Source organism: Callospermophilus lateralis, chromosome 5, assembly GCF_048772815.1.
Source record: "Callospermophilus lateralis isolate mCalLat2 chromosome 5, mCalLat2.hap1, whole genome shotgun sequence".
Taxonomy (NCBI): Eukaryota; Metazoa; Chordata; class Mammalia; order Rodentia; family Sciuridae; genus Callospermophilus; species Callospermophilus lateralis.
Window position 1 is genome coordinate 156,706,240 of NC_135309.1, and position 20,096 is coordinate 156,726,335.

Genomic DNA, 20,096 nt, shown 5'->3' on the forward strand with positions numbered 1-20,096 from the left:
GATGCTTGGAATTTTCTCATATAATGCACAACTTCTTCCTGGGTTATTGTAACTTTTCTCATTGATTCAATTATCAACTAAATGTTGTGGCCTCTCCAATCTATTTCTCTAGCCCCAGTTGCTTTTTGAATTTCTAGTCCCCTGCTAGAAAACCTGCTCAGATGCAGCATCTGCAGCATCTCCCTGAATCAGATTCCAGACAGGCCTGCTCCTCCTGGAGTCAGCTCCTCTTCTTGTCTCCCAACCCCAGTTGAAGAGCTGCACAGCTCTCCAAGTCAATGCCCAGGCATCTCCTTCATTCTGCAGCATCCAGTCCACCAACAAACCCCAGATTTCTGCTTCTGCTTCTGCCCTCTTCTTTCTATACTCATGAACAGTTGTCTCCTGTCTCTGGATTTTGGTTCTTGTCTCCCAACGAGGCTTCTTATTTCAGTCCTACTCCTCACCAGCAAACTCTCCAAAGGGCAATCAGTGTGAACTTTCTAAAGAGCAAATCTGAATTCATGTCTCCTTGCAGCCACACCATTCTGTGGCCACTGTGGTCCTCAGGAAAGAGTCAAAATATGTCATCAAAGCCCATGAGTCATTTCAAGAGTGGCCGTGGCTTCTCTCTGTGGCTCTTCCCTGCTTCCTGCCAGCCCTTACCACCACCGAAGCTGAGCAGGGTTGCGGGTCACTCTCCATCTCCACCATCCTCCAAAGCCTCCCCAAGTCCATACTCCATCCAATCAGCCCATCTAAATCTTCATTCTCCCTACATTTCTTGTTCCACCTTCCTTGAAAATAATGTTTCTGACCTCTCCTTAGCTCTGAAGTAAGGTCACTCCTTACTAATCTGAAATAATTACATAGCAGATTAGTTTGAATGAATAAAATTGTTTAAATTCATACTTTGAAAGAATAACTTTCAAGTATTAGGAATAGTTTGAACCTACAGCTAACATGTTATAGCCTAAGCTGTATTTGTATTTTTATTAGAAAATAATTTCATTTTGGGTTCAAATATTTATTGTGGAAGAATTCGCACCCTGAACTTATGTTGCAAGTGATTTCTCCTTGGAAATTGCAGTGGCGTTTGTGCCCAGCTCTGGTACAATTAGTATTCATTCCTAATTAATAGTGTTGAATTAAGGAACATCAAAAATAGGCACCAGGAAAAATTAAGAAGTACTGCCTGAAAGAGATTTTATTCATATGTGCTAGAAAACAGAAATGCAGAAAATGAAATAAATGAAAGTAACCGTAACTATGTCTTAGGCAAAAACAGATGGTTTTGACTTATTTAAAATCATAGTTCATAGTTTATCTCAACTACTTCTGTTTCCCAAAATTCAAAACTCCATTCTTGGATACCAGAATATATAAAGATACAACTCACAGTTTAATGGCATGGAAACTTGACATTTATCTCATCCCCAGCCAATATGGATCTCTGTTTTATTGGTCTTCATGATGCTGTAGGTCCATAATCAATTTCGTTAGCCTTCCAGAATACGAATTCAGTAACAGACTTTGGTTTTACATTTTACATGGCTCTATTTACTTTCAAGGTATTATTTATGTAGCAGACTCTTAAAAATGTAAGCATGTTTAGCACTTGGTCTCAGATTTTGTTGTTGTTCTTTCAGGAAGTTTACCATTTTCTCTTAAATACATTTTTTGAATTCTTTATTTAAAGCAATTTTAAATTTAGGCAAAATGAAGAGGAAGGTGTAGAGATTTCTCATATACCCCTTGCACCACATATGCATCCCCCACCAGAATGGCAATTGTTATAGTCAGTGCACTTGTACTGACAGATCATTGTCATAAAATTCATAGACTGCATTAGGGTTCACCCTTAGTGTTGTGTATTCTCTGATTTTGAACAGATATATAATGGCAGGTATCTCTCATGATAGCATCATACAGAGGATTTTCACTGGCCTAAAATTCTGAGCTTCTGTTAAATCTGGACAGATTTTTGAACAAGATTTAGCACATAGTCTTCCTTCAATTTTAGTAAAATAGAACTATGATATTGTTTGATTATTAAAAATGCAAATAAGAACTCATATTCACTGCCACATTGAAGCAAAATAACTTTTTTGCTGAAGAATGACAACCAGTGTCCGTGAATGTTTCGCCAGTGAATCATTCCTGCCTGGTGGTGGGTGGGCTCTAGGCTAATTTGCCAGCCAGGAGATTCCTTGTCACTTTCCATGACATCTTTTTGGTGTGTGATTCCTCCCTAAGCTGGTCGGATTTCGGCTCCACACAGCAGTGTTTTGCTCTCCCCAAGCTTCAGCATTCACAATCTGGACTTGGAGTCTCGGTGGGATTTAGCTGGGGCCACTCAGCCACAGGTTTGGGACGCTCCAGAAGCCCTAGCTACCCAAGCCATCTGGGCCCTCTTGTGTGATCCCACTGGGGTCCCACCTCAGGGTAACTGATTGACAGGCAGTCGTGGAGCTTCAGGTACGATGCACTCCGCTCTGCCTTCCGAGACATACACTGGTACATCTGAGATCAACTGGAAGTAGTACCAGTCAGCCCGACACCAGAGTAAAAATGCCTGTGGGCACTGAGTGCTGAGAGGGCAAGCAGTGTGTGAAGACCCCACCTCTGTTCTTCCATTCCCTTGCTTCTCCATGAGATGCTTCCTAGAAACATGTTTAAGCCTTTGAAACAAACTATTGTGTTACCATGGAAGAGACAGGCCAGTCCCTGTTCCAAGTGGCAGATGATTTTTTCCAGCATGTAGCCTTCTGTTACTGAGACTCACGTGTTCCAAGAAACTCAAAGGGCTTCAAAGAGAACAACATGGACTCAGCCTCTCCGTAAGAATGAAAACCCTTAGCTCATAAATGCAGAGGTCGAATCCAAGATCAATCAAACATCAGAATCAAACTCTTGTTGACAGTCACTGGGGTTAGAAATCAGATTATTCCAGGCCTGGGGACTTTAGGATCCTGCCCCTCCCCCCGTGAAATGTCAGCATTGTGCACAGTGAGTTGCTCTCTCCCGGAATGCAAGCGGCCTGTCCTGGAAACTGGGTAAGGTCATGTTTCTCTGAGTAGCAATATTGTATTTGCTATTGCCATTTTGATGTGAGAAACAAAACATAAAGCTAATCTTTAGATGCCCTTCCCTTTATTGTCAGGGAATTCAGACTCTCGGATCGCACATTCCATTCAGCCAGTGAATAATGAGCTTTGATAGAAGTGAGGTCCATGCCCTTCACAGCCTGTCTCACACAGGACTCTCTTTTCTTCCTGCCCTGGTATTCATTTCATTGGCTTTTACCACCACTGCACTGACAAAACAAGAAATCAATAAGTCATTATGGATAGGTAAGGGAGTGCCTACAGGTCTCCTCCCGTGTCCACACCACAGCAGGTGGGAGAGGGAACCCAGCCCTTGCGTGGCCTCCTGCTGCCTGTTCAAGGCTGACCACTGCACATAAATGAGCCAGGAGTCCTGTCCCTGCAAATTGAAGTTAGTGGATCATGTCTGACATCCCTACATCAGCCTGGTCTGCTGGGCATTTGAAGAACCATCCTAGTTTGTGATGAAAATCAGAAATCTATTCTGAAATATCATCAAGGAAAAAACACAACAAAGTTAAAATTCGAAATTGTGATCCCTAAGCTTCGCAGTAAGAAGAGTGAGGCATACTTTAATACTTCCTTCGGTATGTACCATTTTGAGAATTAATAGATTTTACTCTCTGGGTATCTAAGATAGTCATGGAAAAGCACTAAATCCTCTGTAGAAATAAATTAAACCGCTAAATGCAGAGCCGTCATTTTATCAGGGAACCCGTTCACCAGGAATTTATTAATCTTTCAGCAGTGCTGGAAAATTCCTCACCAAGGGATGACTGGAAAAACACAAGGACTTCTAGCCAGATTCTAAAACAACCCCAAGGCTGGAGCCCTTGACGTTCACAATTGTAGTTCCTCTAGTGTTTTCTTTTCCAAACCGCTTGATATGAAGTTAGGGCAGAAAATGAAAAGGCTGCAGTTAAACTCGTCCATGGTACTTTCTCCTCCATAAATCTGGGCATTTACTTGTTGATGTTTCTATTGACAGTGAAGATCTTTCTTCATGAGGTCCCCTGACCTTTCAGAGAGAATTCTCGGGCACTCATCATATGATATCTGTCCAAAAACAAAGGCACAAATGGGAACAGAAGCAAAAATCAATTGTGCAAAAGTGGAAATCAATGCACACGGCAGTTGCTAAACGAGAAGTGACTCAGTTATAGCTATTGCTGGGACAGGTCCCCAAGTCAGGGAAATCCACATAGCAGTGCCCAAATTAAACATTTCCCCCTATAATACCACTCTATTACAGAGCTTCACCCAAGACAAAAATACCCTAGAGACAAAAGACAGAAAAAAATGATTGCATCAGTAACTAGAAAACCCAGGAAGTTTAACGTAAGCATACAGCGTATGTGCATTCTTGTGGCTTACTTTGTGTGACCACGTCAACCTTACCCACTCCATCTTCAGTGGATCCCGGTAGATTTGGGGATGTCACCTATGAGAACCTCAACCTGGCTGAGTGTGCTCATGCTGCCCTCACCCTCCCTTTCTCCCTCCCTCTCTCATAAGCTGTGTCTTTACCCTTCCCAGTGCCACCAACGAGGTTAGACCAAGTGGGAAAGGAAGCCACAGTGAGGAGATCCAACCTGACCAATGCAGCCATATCCTGCTCTGGTGCACTTGGGCTGTGGGAGATGTCCACCGGCTAGCTCCTTCTCTCGTGAGGGCAGTGGTTGGTTTACTGAGAAGTGCCACCTGCTGCTGAGAGCCTTCCGTCTGCTGCCTGGCCTGGGCCCAGCCTCCTCCAACTGCTCAGAATTCTGCATCAGCCTCAGGCTTCTGCTTCTCCACTGTATACAGACTGGTTAGATACAAATTCTGCGTTCCTGTAGATAACATAGTTTTGGAAGTCCTGTTTAAAAAGAAGAGTAAACTTTATGATTATAAAATTATGTACCATCCTCCGAAGGAGCCCATGCAGTGGGAGGACCTAAAATTTAAGCTTCTTGTGCTACATGGTCAATTCACCTCTGACCCCAAATCATTCTGCCAACGTTACTCAAGACACCAGCTCTGGCAACACCCAAACTCCAGGGAGCCCATGGTCAAGCTCTTTAAGAAGTTTGTCCCCTGGGTTTTAGGAGATGGGGTATGGGGAATACTCAGCCACTGGCTACCTTCATGGAAGTGCCTCTTCACCCTCTAGAAAGTCCCTCGCCTAATCTTAGACCATATGAAAGTGGATCACATGCTAATACTGCAGAAGCCTATTTGGTCTGCCACTGTTGAAGCTCTGAACAAATGCTCTAGAACTGTAATTAGAGAATGTGGGGCCATGGAGACAGTATGGAAAATCATATTAACACAGGCCACAGTACCCTGTCAGTTCTGTAATTATCTACAAGGTTTTCATAATGCTAAGTCATTAAGTTGAACAAACATGACTCAAAGGAAGTTAGAAATGGATCACCCTCTGGATTTACTTCCTACTGCAACACGAACAAATTACCACCAAAAAAAAGTTAAAAATACCAAAAATAAGTGATCTTGCAGTTCTAGAAGCCAGAAATCCAAAATAGGTTTGCTGGGGTGAAATCAAAGTGTTGGCAGGGATGCACTCCCTCTTTACATTCTCCAGAGAGTCGTCTTCCTTGCGTCCTCAAGTTCCTGGAGGTGGCCCGCATGCCTGGACTGGTGGCCTCATCCTCCGTCTTCAACGTCAGCAACAAAGCACCTTTGAGTCCCTCTCTCTGCTTCCATTGAGCGCCATATTGCCTTCTCCAGCTCTCACCTCCTGAATCTCTCATGAGGAAGGACATGGTGGTTGCAGTGGCCCTGGCATCCTCAGAATGACCTTGTCCTTTGAGATCTTAATCATACATTTGGAGTCCCTTTTGCCATTTAAGGTAGTCTATTCACAGGTTCTGGAATTAGGAAAAGGACATCTTTGGGGCCCATTACTCAGCCCCACATCCTCTCACATGAGAGTCTGAGTGTAATAGTCAAACTGTGAAATAACACCTCTTGGAGTCAGGGGTTGGCTTCTCCTCACCCGCTGTCTTCACCTCATCTGCAGTGTTCACATTGACCCTCAGTCTGTCCACATAACAGACAACTGGAAACGGGCCAGGAGCATGTGCCGCCTTCTTTTGGAGACATACCACCAGCTCTAAATCATGTGGCAGATCTCTCTACCTGGGGGCCTAACCAAAAGCTGAGTGTTTCTATTACAAGGTGGAGATTTTTTTAAAAGGTTACTGACATGTTTATGCCCATAATGTGCATGTTCTGTACATATCAACACCAAACTCCTTGACTCTCAGTGCCCAGTTTTTATCAAAGCACATTTTTGGAAGATCCCACTTTGCTTACATCTCATTGCAAAGGGTTCTACAGGAGTTACCAGTTGGCTTCAACTTTGAAAAACAGCCATTTCCATGACTCCTTAGTCCTATACAGGAGACCAGTGCAGTGGGAAAATAAGAAGCCCTGTAAGTTTCCAGATTATTAAAAAATAGTCTTGCATAATGCAAAGAGCATCAGTAATGTCAGAGGAAGAAGCGAGGTCATAGGATGTGGAAACATGTTGGATTTTTCTTTTTTTCTACTCTCCCCGTCTTAGCACACGGTGCCCTTGGCAGGTTAGCTGAGTGCCTGGTGGTAAACCCTGATGAACCCACAGTTCTCACACATCCTCTGAGAGTCACTTATGCTAATTGCCTGATTTAACCAGATGACAGATTTACCATGACATACATATCATCAAATAATGAAATGCATCAACTGGGTTTCCTCTATGCCATTCTAAACTATAGTACCCCCCTTTTCTTAATCTCTTTGTGTAATATCACATGATTCCTCTTAGTCATCCTCCCTGTCCTAGTAGCAAATGACCATTTCTACACTCATTCAACACATTTCTGTTGAAGACCTACTATGTCTTTGACTTTCTTCTAGTTTCCCAAAGTAAACACATCCATATTGGCTTGCCTTTCCCCAATTTCATAAAGACAATCCTTTCCAATCATTATTTCTTGATTGTTTTACTTTAGGCTTATTTTTACCAGGCTCTATTCTAAAATAGAAATGTATTTTTATGCCATTCATGGCATGGTTGTTACCAAGGCTAGACTTTTCTTTCATGGGTTGTTTTTGCAAGAGACTATTGCTATGGCCATTTTTAAACCCTCATTCCTCCCCCATTTCTCCTCAGGATCTATGCCTGTCTCTTTCTCTATTCACACCTCAATTTAATTAAATTTCATCAGAAGCCAACTGTTAGGTGGTTCTGAGTGCTGATTGAATAAACCCCATTGTAGCTACCTGGGAGCTTAGGCACTGCAGGGTGCATTCAGTGACTCCTTCCCTGTCCACTGTGGGGCATTCTGCAGAGACCTCAGATTTGAGACCCAGGTCTTCATCCACCCCTCATGAGCATATATGAAAAATACCCAATTATTTCCAATGTCAAAGTGATCGAATTTGTGAACCTGAAGGCAGGACTTCGTTCAGTTGTATCCCAAGTTCAACTTTGCAGTATTGATTGGGACACAGAGGACAGAGTTAAAGACCATCCATGTCACATCTTTGGGTCAAAGCCTCAAAAGTGACAGCAGGGAAATCAAAGGGACTAATTTGGTCTTGTTTCAACTTCCCAAGCTCTCCCCTCCCCCATCCTATTGGTAATGATTAATTTGGGGCAGTTAACAGTGATATTACTTTCTTCAACTAAATTATATACATTTCTTTCCAACCTGTCAAATCTTCTTGGTGAAGTGGGTTCTTTAAGATTAGGCCAACTGAATTAAATTGAATTCATAAAATGAATTTACAGAGTCTTTTTGAAAAGATGTCACTACAGAAGATCCTCATATATACTGTACCTTTAAGTATCCAAATCAATTTAATTAAATTTCATTAGAAGCAGCAGAGCTGAAACTAGCTAATGAAAGCCACTGGCATGTCAGGTGGTATTTATTCCTGCATTAAACTGCAAATACTCCCTTTTGGCCCTTAAAATTTAGTTTAAATATTTAACTTTAATGGGTTTTGGAATTGTTGATGGAATTAGCTTAAATGAATCTTTAACAAACAGTTTACCTTAAAAATAGATGGAAGCTTGTTTTATTACAGCCAAGAGAAGCTGAAGGTTTCACTGATATGCAAAATTGCCTAGGTCTTCAATTACCGGGACTATGCATGGGAGTATTCTGCTTCCATTTTTTTTTTCTATTTAATAACCTTTCATTGAAATAAGGACAATGTATAACTACCACTAATTTGGAATATTTTCTTTCTCTGCTTAATGTGATTACATTAATAGGTTTGTACAGTTAAAAATGACTGGCAACGGGCACAATTTTGAAAAATCAAGTTTTTCGCATGTGAGCCTAATGTCTTAGCTGGTTGCCTCTTGCAGGGGGGTAGCAACGATTTATGTTTTAACTTTCATTTGAGAAACAGGTCCCTGAAGAAGAAATCTTGTTTGTGAGTGTAAGTGACGAGAATAAGCAGCGAGGCGGACTAGTAGATGGTCTTGGGTTGCTAAAAGCCCAAAGGATTTTCACCATACTTTTCTTTGTATCTCAAGTCACTCAAAGAAAATTAGAATTGACAAGCTTTATGGGCTGTAGAGCCTTCAAGGACAGCTAAGGGGAAAAACTTGTATTTGTTACTTCAGCATCAAATAGTTTCTGTATGCCCACTGAGAAATCCTTGTTTTGAGGCCAAATAAATCTTACCAGATTGAGGAAGTTCCAGAGCTGTTTACAAACCAGGGAGGAAAAGGCCAGTGACCGCACACCAGCCACGGGTCCTAGTGTCTGAGCCAGAGTCCAACTCATGTCCCCAGTAGAAATAAAAAACTGTTGTCCATGGTCAAGGTTCATTTTTTACAGAACTTGTGTCTGAGTCAGAGATGTTCCTGATTACAAGGAAAGATTGGCTAAATCTGACTTCTAAGTATTGAAGTCCAACAGCCAGAACTCACTCTGAGAACAGAATTGTCCGTGGTATCATCAACATTAACTTCCCTGATTGCCACCTTTCACCCCAGCCCAAGGGGGTCTCTAAAGCCTGTCTTCTTCCAGAAGGTGAAGTCAGAAGGCACCAAATAAGTAACTCAAAACCCCTTTCCTGCCACTTTTCATCTCATTAGTGAGGATTTGGTATATAATCCCTTCTCTCTCTGCCTGATTGCCAAATCCTCCAAACCTTCATTCTAGCAGCCCTTGAGATATTTGCTCTTCTTTGTAAACTCTTTGTTGTGTGGCTGGAGCCAACTTCTTTCCCTGGGGCCTCTTCTCCTCTTCCATCTGGTCCTTCTCCATCCTTTCTCTGACTCAGCAGGGTGCCCGGTGTGGTGCACTCATCTGCCCACCTGGAGGTAACAGGATGTTCCCTGCTCCCCGGGGCCAAGTGGGACTGTGTACCCAGTCCCACATAGGTGCTTCTCATCCTGTCTCCCCTACATTCTCCCCACCCCACCCCTCTTGGTGACATGCTCTATCAACAAGATGATGTTGTCGACAGGAAGGTGACTGTCATCCTTTTTCCCTCCCCAGTAATGTTAATGTGACACATTCAGGAAGCAGCCCCTTCAGGTTAGTGGGCACACTCTGGTAGGTGTGGGTGGCTGTACCCAGTCCTGAAAGAAACTGGAGCATATCTAACAGGAAATGTGATACGCTCTCCCTTCTCATCCTTTTCTCCTGGTGCTCCTAAGGGGTTTGAGGATGGAGAACTGTCTGTGAGGCTGTGGGCAGGAACTGGTGTTTTCTGAGCTGCAGGATGCAAGAAGCAATGGAGATGGAGGAGCTGAGATGCGTGCCCTGAGAGATGTGTTTGGAATCAGCACCAATCTGGGGCCAGATGTGCAGATATAATGATGCTTCAAAATTATTTTCAAGATCCGGTAAGGAGGAGGCAAGTTCATTTGCCTCACACTGAAATATGGGCAGCTGAGAGAAATTACCACTTAAAATGGAGCAGGCAGGCTGCGGCCCAGTTTTTTTCTTTTTTACTATTTAGCCTAAACTAACACTGCCTTGAGCCCAGCTGCACGTATGGCATAAAAGACAGATATTCCAACACAGAAGAGGATTCATCTGATGAGGTTACTCTAACCTAAAATTAAGAAAATATCGTAAGTCTGTCATATTTATTCAGTATAGAATAACAGACCTTAAGAACAGTACAGGCTATCTGTAAAACCTACAAAATTGCTTAATAAATGCCATCGTATTAAATCCAGCTAGCATTTATTAGGCACCTCTGTGTTCCAGGTATTATACTTGGCACTAAGGCTTCATAAAGAGGGTACTCACCCTTCCTGCCCCACAGCTGGGGAGACAGACAGTATGGCAAGAGACTTTCGGGTGATGTGAAAGCATTTTGTTAATAGTAGGAAAAGAAAACCATAGTCACGTGACTTGTACATTCCCCCCAAGTCTCAGAGGCATCCCAAGTCTCAGAGCAGTCGTGATTTGATGGACATGTGCTGCCTGTCTCCTGTTTACCTGGCACACAACTGACCAGGTAAGAGTCAACAGATACAAAAGGGAAAGACGCTGTGCTCAGTCTCAGGGCTGCCTGCTGAACAGTGTAGACATGTGAAATTGAATCACACAGTCAGCGAATACTGTGCAGTCGGGTGTGACTGGGGCTCAGTGTGTGTGTGGCACCCTGAGGTTATGACCTATTTTTGACTCTGTAGAAGTCATTCTTGAGACATTCCACATGGATTAGGGGCTGAAGGGCTCCCTAGGATTTAGTGCTTTAAAAATTTGTGTGCATTCCAACTAGTAATCTCCTCCACCTGTGCAAAACCGCCAAGCCAGCAGTGTATGATCACAGTGCTTTGCTAGTTACCAACTCTGGGGAGGCAGGAACTTTCACCAAGAAAGATGCCCAGGCCCTGCCCAGAACAACTTAAACAGAAGAATCTCCAGGGCTACGGCCTAGGCATTACTCTTTTTCAAACTCCCCAAGCTCATGAATCTTGTTGCCCTTAATTTATGGAAGAGAAAACAAACAAACAAACCCTGAAGCTCTGTTTACAGTGTATATACTGAGAGGAAGGGGCCGACTCCTTGTAGATGTCTAATCCCACCTCTCCAGGAAGCCTATTCCTGATAATAGTTTTGAGCCTTGACAGACTGCTCTAGCTCATCCCTTGCACAGTTGAATTGAATGTCACAGTTTCCAGAGTAAGAAGCTGTGGGCTAATGTGTTATCCTCAACAGTCTGAAAGCCGCTTAGACCCTTCGTCCACACTCTGTAAGTGGGAGAAATCTCTCCAGTAATAACATTCTGCTTGAGATGTTTACTGGGTGCTCAATAAATATAATATTATAAGTTCAGGAACCTAAACATACTCAAGTTCCGTGAAACCGAATAGAGTGGTGGCCGCCTAGACCCACCGTGAAGACCCAGTGGTTTTGAGGCTGTGGAGTGAGCATGAACTTGACATTCGGGCACTCCGCACCCTTGAAAATTCCAATGGGGTAGAACCCAGCTTTGGGGAATAATAAATTTCATAAAGAAACACGTCAGAAACTTTGACACAGAAGCTGAAACTGGTGGAAGGACAGTAAAAGGGTAAGATAAAGAAAATCAGATGATTCCTGGTGGCAATTTAAAAGTTCAATGACTTTGAACTCCTCTTTAGATTTCCATCTCTATCTACTTGGAACCATTTAACAGCCTCCAGTTTTAAGTTTAATGTGTTAAAAATAAAAACCAATTTGAGGCACAGATATCATATCACATTTTTGACAGCTTAGCTGGGTCTTGAGCTGGAGGGCACAACTTCTGGGTCATTCTGCTGAGCCACAGATGTTGGAAAAGTTCCTTATCGTCAATATTGAGGATTAGCAGCCCTTCCCTGGTTACTGTGCCTATTCTGAATTCTCTGGTTTTCTTCTTTGAGCTTTCTTATCTAAACCCTGCAAGCCAGAGAGATGGTGCAAGGGGGGGGGGGGTCTAGGGCCAAGCACCCAAGGTACTAGAGCTCCAAGAAGTTCTCCTGCTGACAGCGAATTAAAATTTTAACAAGAAAATAGTGATTAAGGAGGCAAACAGTGATCGAAGATACCTGTCCAAGGGGCACGTGTTTACATAAACCACTTCAAGCCTTTCTGAACGAGAGTGGGAAGGAAATGATTGGTAGCTAGCTGATCACAAATATGTAAGTGGCTAGTGGGACGGAAAGAAGGTTAACTTAACAACAACTTTCCCAAAGAAACTATCTCTTCATTTCCTTTCTTTTTTAGAAAGCCAAACATTGTTTTTTAATTGACGAAAATTTCATACAATAAAAGGAGTGGAGAGCCATGAAATCATCTCACAGTAACTGATTCTTCATCATAATTCTTTGAAATGAGCATTGACTAATCTGTATCCTAGGCCAGCTGTACCCTGGTCTAGCATCCAGTGGTAACGCTGGCTTCTGGGACATTTGGAAATAGGTACATTCAGAACCCGAATTTTAAAGTCCCTTCCAGGAACGGTTGAATGCAGCAAAGTTGAAGTCCAACAGTTTAGCCATTGAAACATCTACCACATCTTGAACCAAGAGGGAAGGGGGAGCGGAGCCCCTCTTCTTCCTGCTCCTCCTGGGGCTCACCTGCTGTAGCTCAGGAAATTGCCAAATCAACATCCTTGACTGGGTTTCCACAGCCCTGCTCCTTAAGCTCCCCTCTCACCACCTCCACTAGGAGTTTCTGTGCCCACTTGCATGGCCATGTGAGAGGGGTCTGGCTCAGAGTGGCATTCTCCTCCCTACCTCTTACCACCTCCGCTCTCACCACCCTCAGGTGCCTGCTAATCCCATCATCCAGAGACAAGTTACCTGCCGGGTCACATCTCTGTCATGCATGAGCATTTTCAGGATTGGACATTATGAAGGATTTGAAAGATGTGTGTGTGTGTGTGTGTGTGTGTGTGTGTGTGTGTGTCCTTGAGGGTTCCTTCATAAGCAGTTTTGGAAGAACTTAGAGGGGAGCAGTGTACCCTAAGCCCCATGAAATCTAAACTGCTTCAGATTTGACTGAAGCTGTGTCCTAAGCCATGACTTAGAACCCCAAGATGTACCTTCTAAATTGTAAATGAGACCAACATAAAATCAGCTGCCTTCATTAGGTCATATTTAGGATTTTTTTTCTGCTGTCAACCAAGCATTCCCTTCAAAATGAAAGGTTATCTAAACAATTTTTTAAAATCATTCTCATATATGAGTAATGGGTACATACACTTTCAAAATATTTTCCACCCTGCACATATTTTCGGTAAACCTGTCCCTTCCTGTCATGGATGCCACCCTCCAGAGGATCTAAGAAAAACCCTTAGGATTCCAGTGGACACATTCTCTCCTCCTACCACGGTCCCTACCCCTTACCGTGACGTGATCCCACCATTCCCTGAGGACACGTTTACACCTTACACCCTTCATTCATTAATTCAACTGCCGCCAATTTCCTGAGCCTTCTGGGTCATCCATCAACCTCGGGCTGCCTCCACAGTCTGTCTTGGTCCTACGCCTTCATCTTTAACCCCTGGTGTGCTGGTAGCAGCCCCTCTATGTCCAGTACCTGGCTGCTCTTCCTTCCTCTTCTTGCTCTGACCCTTGGAGACCCTGGGGACTTCGCTCACCCTCTCAGGAGGTAGCTGTTTCCTCTTTCCTCCACTCCCTCACCCCATGTCACTGGCCCTGGAGGTGGGGTTAGTGCCCTCCTTCTCCTCATTGCTCCTTTGAGAACTTGGCCTTCTCTCCTCTTTTAAGAACTCCAGCATCTGGGAGGCACCCCCACTCCCGCAGACTCTGATCCTTGTGCATCTCCAGTCCATTAGCCAATCTCCACTCTCCATCCCCTCCCTCCCATCTTTATTTTCCTCTCTCCCCAGCTTAGTTCCATGACTTTCTCTTGTCCTTGTGCCTCTCCAAGTTGCATGACTGAAAACCTCCATCCAACCTTGCCCACCTGCCCCAGAGCAGCTGGATGTGGCTGGGCAAAAGCAAAGGACCACGCTGACTGGTGGCCTCATTCTCTACGCATTGCTGCACACCTCAAGTAGTGTCCCCGCAATCCCTCTGCCCACCCTGGCCGCCCAGCGCCTGGCCGTAGCCAACTTTCTCCCCCCTCACCTCCCAAACTGTTCCACACCCTCTTCTCCCTTCTCCTTTCTCTTCCTCTCTCCTCTTCCATCCTCCAAACTCCAACCCATCCTTACCTTCAGCAGGCGACCTCACTTTTCATTTTCCCTGAGGAGAGAATGTGCTCATCCTTCGGCTCCGCATCTCGCCATCTCCTCGCGGCATCTTGGCTGGAGAGCCTGTCTGGCCTCCCTCCTGTTCCCATAGCCAGTGACCCCTTTGCTCACTGAATCCCATCAGCCTATTTCCTCCTGTGATCTTCTCCTTTCTCCCCTACGTCACCAGTTTTTCCCTCCTTGATGTTGAGTCATTCTATCAGCATACAAAATGCTGCAAAATCTTCCCAGGGATCTATTAAAACACCTCTTGATCCCTCTCTCTTCAAGCCCCATTCCTCCGCTGCCCTTTTATGGTAGAATTGTGCCACAGGCTGCCTGGATTCCCTGTCTCTCCTTCATTAGTTCCCCACTATCTTTTGAGCCTTCTTGAGTGAGACACAGTCTGGCAGAATCAAGTACTTTTGTTCCTATCATGATGGCTTCCATCTTTCCAGGACCAGTGGATGTGCTTGGTCCTTCTCCTTTGATTGGCCTTCTCCTCCTCCTTATGCATCTGCTCTCCTAGTCTTGCTGACATCACACCCATTTTGTTTCCTCCCAGCCCACCCTGTTTCTACTCGGTGCCCTGAGAAACACCCCTGACTCTTTGTACCCTCTAAATTCTGGAGTGCCCCAGGGCCCACCTGGCTTCTGTCTTCAGCTTTCCTGTGTTTACATTCAGATATACGGTTCCATCCATTCTCTTGCTCTGAATAATATCTACATGCTCAACTCCAGAATTTCTTCTCTAACCCTGACATTGCTCTGGATTCACAGATTTGACTTGATTCTCTAGTCTCTGTTCCATCTCTGACCCAACCTGTGCCAAGGTGCTCCTGGTTCCCCTGCTACTTCTCTCTCTGTTCTCCCTTAGTCAGTGGCTCCTGCCATTCTGGTTCACACCAGAAGCATGAGGTAAGACTTAATTTCTCTGTCCCATACTCATTGGAAAACCTTCCAGCACAGAAGCAGATCTTCCCTTTCTCCCCATGCGCACCCCATCTGAATAGTGTGGCCTCTCCCTCTCTCTTGGTGAAATCGCAGCCTCTATTCTGTTCTCTGTAAACTGTCCTCGGCACAGAAGGCTTCTTTCTGTCCTGGTCCCCTTGCTCACTCTGCTCAGTCACAGGAGCCTTTGGTTTGTTCTCATGTGGGTCAGACCAGTTCCCACCCAGCACCTTCACCTCTGTTCATCCTGTGACTTGGAGGCCCCACCTCTGTCCTCCGTGTCTGACTCCTTGTCATTCTCCAAAATGCTTCCTTGACCATAGGCCACTGAGAAGCCACACCAGCACGACCCACCACACTCTCTCTCTTCGCCCTGCTTCCCTTCCGAGTACTTGTAAGTACGCCACATTTTAATATGAATGTTTAACTTGCTTACATTTTGACTTTGGGAGCTGGCTTGACTTTGTAAGGCTCAAGTTCCTCCTCTGTAAACTGGGGAGAATAATAACATCCAGCTCTTGGGATCGATAAGAGGATTTCTTGCACTATCGTAAATACACAATAGTAACTTTTAAAATAATATATCTCTAATCTGAACTTCATCCCATCATTCAAATAAACAAGAATAACAAAAGTTTGATAAATGAAGAGACGCAATAGCAAAATGAGTATGAATTGTGTTTTTATTAATTTTCATCTATTGATATTTTCAATGATTCTCTAAAAAGCATTGAATTCCCTTAAAAGTCTAAATATTATCCAAAATGAAAAGCTGAAAGAGTTGGAAACAGTTGTCTCTGTGAAGCAAGAATTGGGAGCAGGAAAGAGTTCTGCTCTTTGTTACAACATTAATACTATTGGACACTTTACTTTGATAGATATATAGTTGAGTTTTAAGAAGAAAGACTGGAAGGAAATACTGTGACCCGTTAATAAGAGCTATCTGGGGTGGAGAAGATGGAATCACCAGCTGTTCTTTCTTTCTTCTTTATGTTTTCTAAGTTCCCCAAATGATCCAGAATGTATTTATATTTTTTTTAATCATATGCATGCTTTTCATATATGAACTGGGTATTAAAAGGCTAATGGAAGCTTGGTAGGATGCATTTGGAATATGCTCCAAGTTTTAAAATGTAACTTCTGGGGCACCAGGGAACACTGCAGTCTAGTGTGGATACTTAGCAGCAGCTGCTAAGACCTTGAGACAGGCAGGCTGGGTATCGGTGGCAGAGAAGAGGGTTGGAAACAGGGTAAAGAAGATAAGTGGGGAGGGAGGATGCCATCCCAGCATCCTGATTGCTCACAAATCGGTCCTGAGAACAAGAGCAATCACTTTGGGAAGATTTGGAGACAGTGGGAGAGGAGGCAGGCATGGCCAGAGACAGGTAAACAAAGGATAGACATTTTCAGGGTCATCTGACATTCTGAGCATCATATTTGCATTTAATGAAAACCTCTAACCAAAGCAAATTTGCAAAGAGACCATTTATTCCACATCTGGGAAGGAAAGCAGGCACTAAAAGCAGGGGCTCCCAGCCAGGCTGCCTGGAGGAGAAGGGGTGTGTCTTAATTCACATTCCCTCTGTTAACCCCGATGATGGCCAGGAGCTCTGTAATCTCTTTTGACATGCTGTAGAAATGTTTTGCAAATTCAAATGCTTAGGACTTTCAAATGTCAGGAGGTGAAGGATCACTCTGCCTTCCCCTTTAATAGGAGCACGCTGTCTTTTGCAGGATGGATGGTCACAATATCACTTTGTAGCCTCATCTTCAACCATCGAGAGGGATCGGCAAAGGCCCTACTCCTCCTCCCGCACACCCTCCATCTCCCCTGTGCGCGTGTCTCCCAACAACCGCTCAGGTAAGAGGCTGCCCAGGGCCATCCCAGGCCTTGGTTTCCCCTGAGCCAAGGCTCTCACCCCAGTCTCTCAGCAGAGATGCACCCGGAGGGGAACTGCCCCAACTGTGACTGGGAATATGAAATGCCTCTGTGTTATGTAAACACCTATTCAGAGCAAATTCTCTAACAGGTTCACATGCACAAATGCCTATCAGGAACCTGCCTTCAGAGAGGAACGAGTGTAAGGAAGACTGTCAAGACTGTACACATCAGGATTTTCCATGCGCAGTTTTTGAAACTTAGTTTCAGTTGCATTTTCTTTATTGTAATTGGGATAACAGAGTAGAGGACACAGGATGTACTGTTTCTTTCTTTGGCATGAGATGTATCTTGAGGGTCTCATAACGATTCTGTGTTAGTTGGCTTTTTATTTTTACCTACAAATCACTGATAAATTCTGACACCAAATTTTAACTTGTAAGTCATTCCATTTAATTTTGTAATTTTGTCACATTCCTCTTGCTTAAATTTTGAGCTTAATTTACACATTTATTTGTGAAAGTATTTTATGTTATACCACTTTTCAGTTGTTTGAGGGAATGCCAAAGATTAGATGGAAATATACAAGGTAAAATATGAACACCTTGTTTAATAATATAAGCGGCATGGGTTTATTGTTCTTTTACCCAAAGTTCAAAAGTTTTTGAAACTTTTCATTTCTGCATTTTGGTTTCGTTTGGAGAATGAAGGACAGACAACAATTCTATGCCCTCAGAAACCAAGCTCTCCTGGCTTCCACACACGACTTCGTTTCCTTACCCTCCCCAGCCCCCTCCCTGATGAGGTGATCACATTTCTAAAAGGATATTCTGGAGACATTGGCGAAAAACGCTGCCCACCAAAGTGGCCTCTCCACCCTGAGAACAATTGCAAATCCGAGGACAATTGCAAATCCGAGGACAATTGCAAATCCTTACACTGGCCCATCAGAATGACGGAAAATCAGAAACCAGAGGGGAGCTTTAGACCGACACAAGGCACCCTCTCCAACCCGTGAAAGCTTCTAGGTCCAGCCTCCCATGAGGATCAGGAAGCCCTGTGACTGGGAACACTTCCACCTAACCTCGTAGCACAGAGGTGGCCTCTTTTTCTTCTTTTCCTACAATTCTGGCAGATTTTAAGAGATAAGGAGCATGGAGCCTGGGAAACATAAGGAAAGTGTCCTTTAAAAAGTTCGGGTAGAAGTAAGGAAGATAAAGTGGTGTAGCAGTTCAGAAGGCCCTGGATGGGACCAGCCCCCCTCAGGAGCAGGCAGGGCTGGGACTCAGCCATCCACAGTGCCTTGGCATTTCCTAGGCCAGGCACATCGAGACACCTAATAAACACTTGTTTGCATGATTTGATTTTTCCCAGAGCTTAATCCTGATTTACTGGAGACTCAAAGCACCACTGCGTCTGAGGTCTCAGGAGATAATTACACACTTGATGTGGTTTAATAAACACCACCATCTGTGCAGTATTAGACTCTAATTTTAAAAGCTTTGGTTAAGAAGCTTCGAAAAATTATCCCTCCGTGATTGCATGGCAGGGACTCCTCAAAGGGCAGCCGCTGTAGGAAGACCCAGAAGCAAAGCAGGAAGGAGAGAAAGGGAACTTTTCTGGAAAAAGACAGAGTGAGCAGAAGAGAGAGAAGGGGGCAGAGGGTGAGGGAGGTGAGGGAGACTCCAGCAGAGGGTGAGGGAGGTGAGGGAGACTCCAGCAGAGGGTGAGGGAGGTGAGGGAGGCTCCAGCAGAGGGTGAGGGAGGTGAGGGAGACTCCAGCAGAGGGTGAGGGAGGTGAGGGAGACTCCAGCAGAGGGTGAAGGAGGTGAGGGAGACTCCAGCAGAGGGTGAGGGAGGTGAGGGAGACTCCAGCAGAGGGTGAGGGAGGTGAGGGAGGCTCTAGCAGAGGGTGAGGGAGGTGAGGGAGACTCCAGCAGAGGGTGAAGGAGGTGAGTGAGGCTCTAGCAGAGGGTGAGGGAGGTGAGGGAGACTTCAGCAGAGGGTGAGGGAGGTGAGGGAGACTTCAGCAGAGGGTGAGGGAGGTGAGGGAGGCTCCAGTAGAGGGTGAGGGAGGTGAGGGAGGCTCCAGCAGAGCAGGTGAGGGAGGTGAGGGAGACTCCAGAAGAGGGTGAGGGAGGTGAGGGAGACTCCAGCAGAGGGTGAGGGAGGTGAGGGAGGGTCCAGCAGAGGGTGAGGGAGGTGAGGGAGGCTCCAGCAGAGCAGGTGAGGGAGGTGAGGGAGACTCCAGCAGAGGGTGAGGGAGGTGAGGGAGACTCCAGCAGAGGGTGAGGGAGGTGAGGGAGACTCCAGCAGAGGGTGAGGGAGGTGAGGGAGACTCCAGCAGAGGGTGAGGGAGGTGAGGGAGACTCCAGCAGAGGGTGAGGGAGGTGAGGGAGACTCCAGCAGAGGGTGAGGGAGGTGAGGGAGGCTCCAGCAGAGGGTGAGGAAGGTGAGTGAGGCTCCAGCAGAGGGTGAGGGAGGTGAGTGAGGCTCCAGCAGAGGGTGAAGGAGGTGAGGGAGACTCCAACAGAGGGTGAGGGAGGTGAGGGAGGCTCCAGCAGAGGGTGAGGGAGGTGAGGGAGGCTCCAGCAGAGGGTGAGGGAGGTGAGGGAGGCTCCAGCAGAGCAGGTGAGGGAGGTGAGTGAGGCTCCAGCAGAGGGTGAGGGAGGTGAGGGAGGCTCCAGCAGAGGGTGAGGGAGGTGAGGGAGGCTCCAGCAGAGGGTGAGGGAGGTGAGGGAGGCTCTAGCAGAGGGTGAAGGAGGTGAGGGAGACTCCAACAGAGGGTGAGGGAGGTGAGGGAGACTTCAGAGGGTGAGGGAGGTGAGGGAGGCTCCAGCAGAGGGTGAGGGAGGTGAGGGAGGCTCCAGCAGAGGGTGAGGGAGGTGAGGGAGACTCCAGCAGAGGGTGAGGGAGGTGAGTGAGGCTCCATCAGAGGGTGAGGGAGGTGAGTGAGACTCCAGCAGAGGGTGAGGGAGGTGAGGGAG

At 45.4% G+C, this 20,096-nt stretch overlaps 1 protein-coding gene across 2 annotated transcripts in view; it reads left to right on the forward strand.

Annotated features, from left to right (window-relative positions):
- Positions 1-20,096, forward strand: part of Ctnnd2 (catenin delta 2) — a 361,255-nt gene that overhangs the window by 322,140 nt on the left and 19,019 nt on the right. For both annotated transcript variants that reach the window (XM_076856215.2, XM_076856216.2), the window contains one exon: positions 16,965-17,091. In XM_076856215.2, coding sequence (XP_076712330.1) covers positions 16,965-17,091 — 127 coding nt within the window. The remainder of the gene's footprint in view (positions 1-16,964; positions 17,092-20,096) is intronic.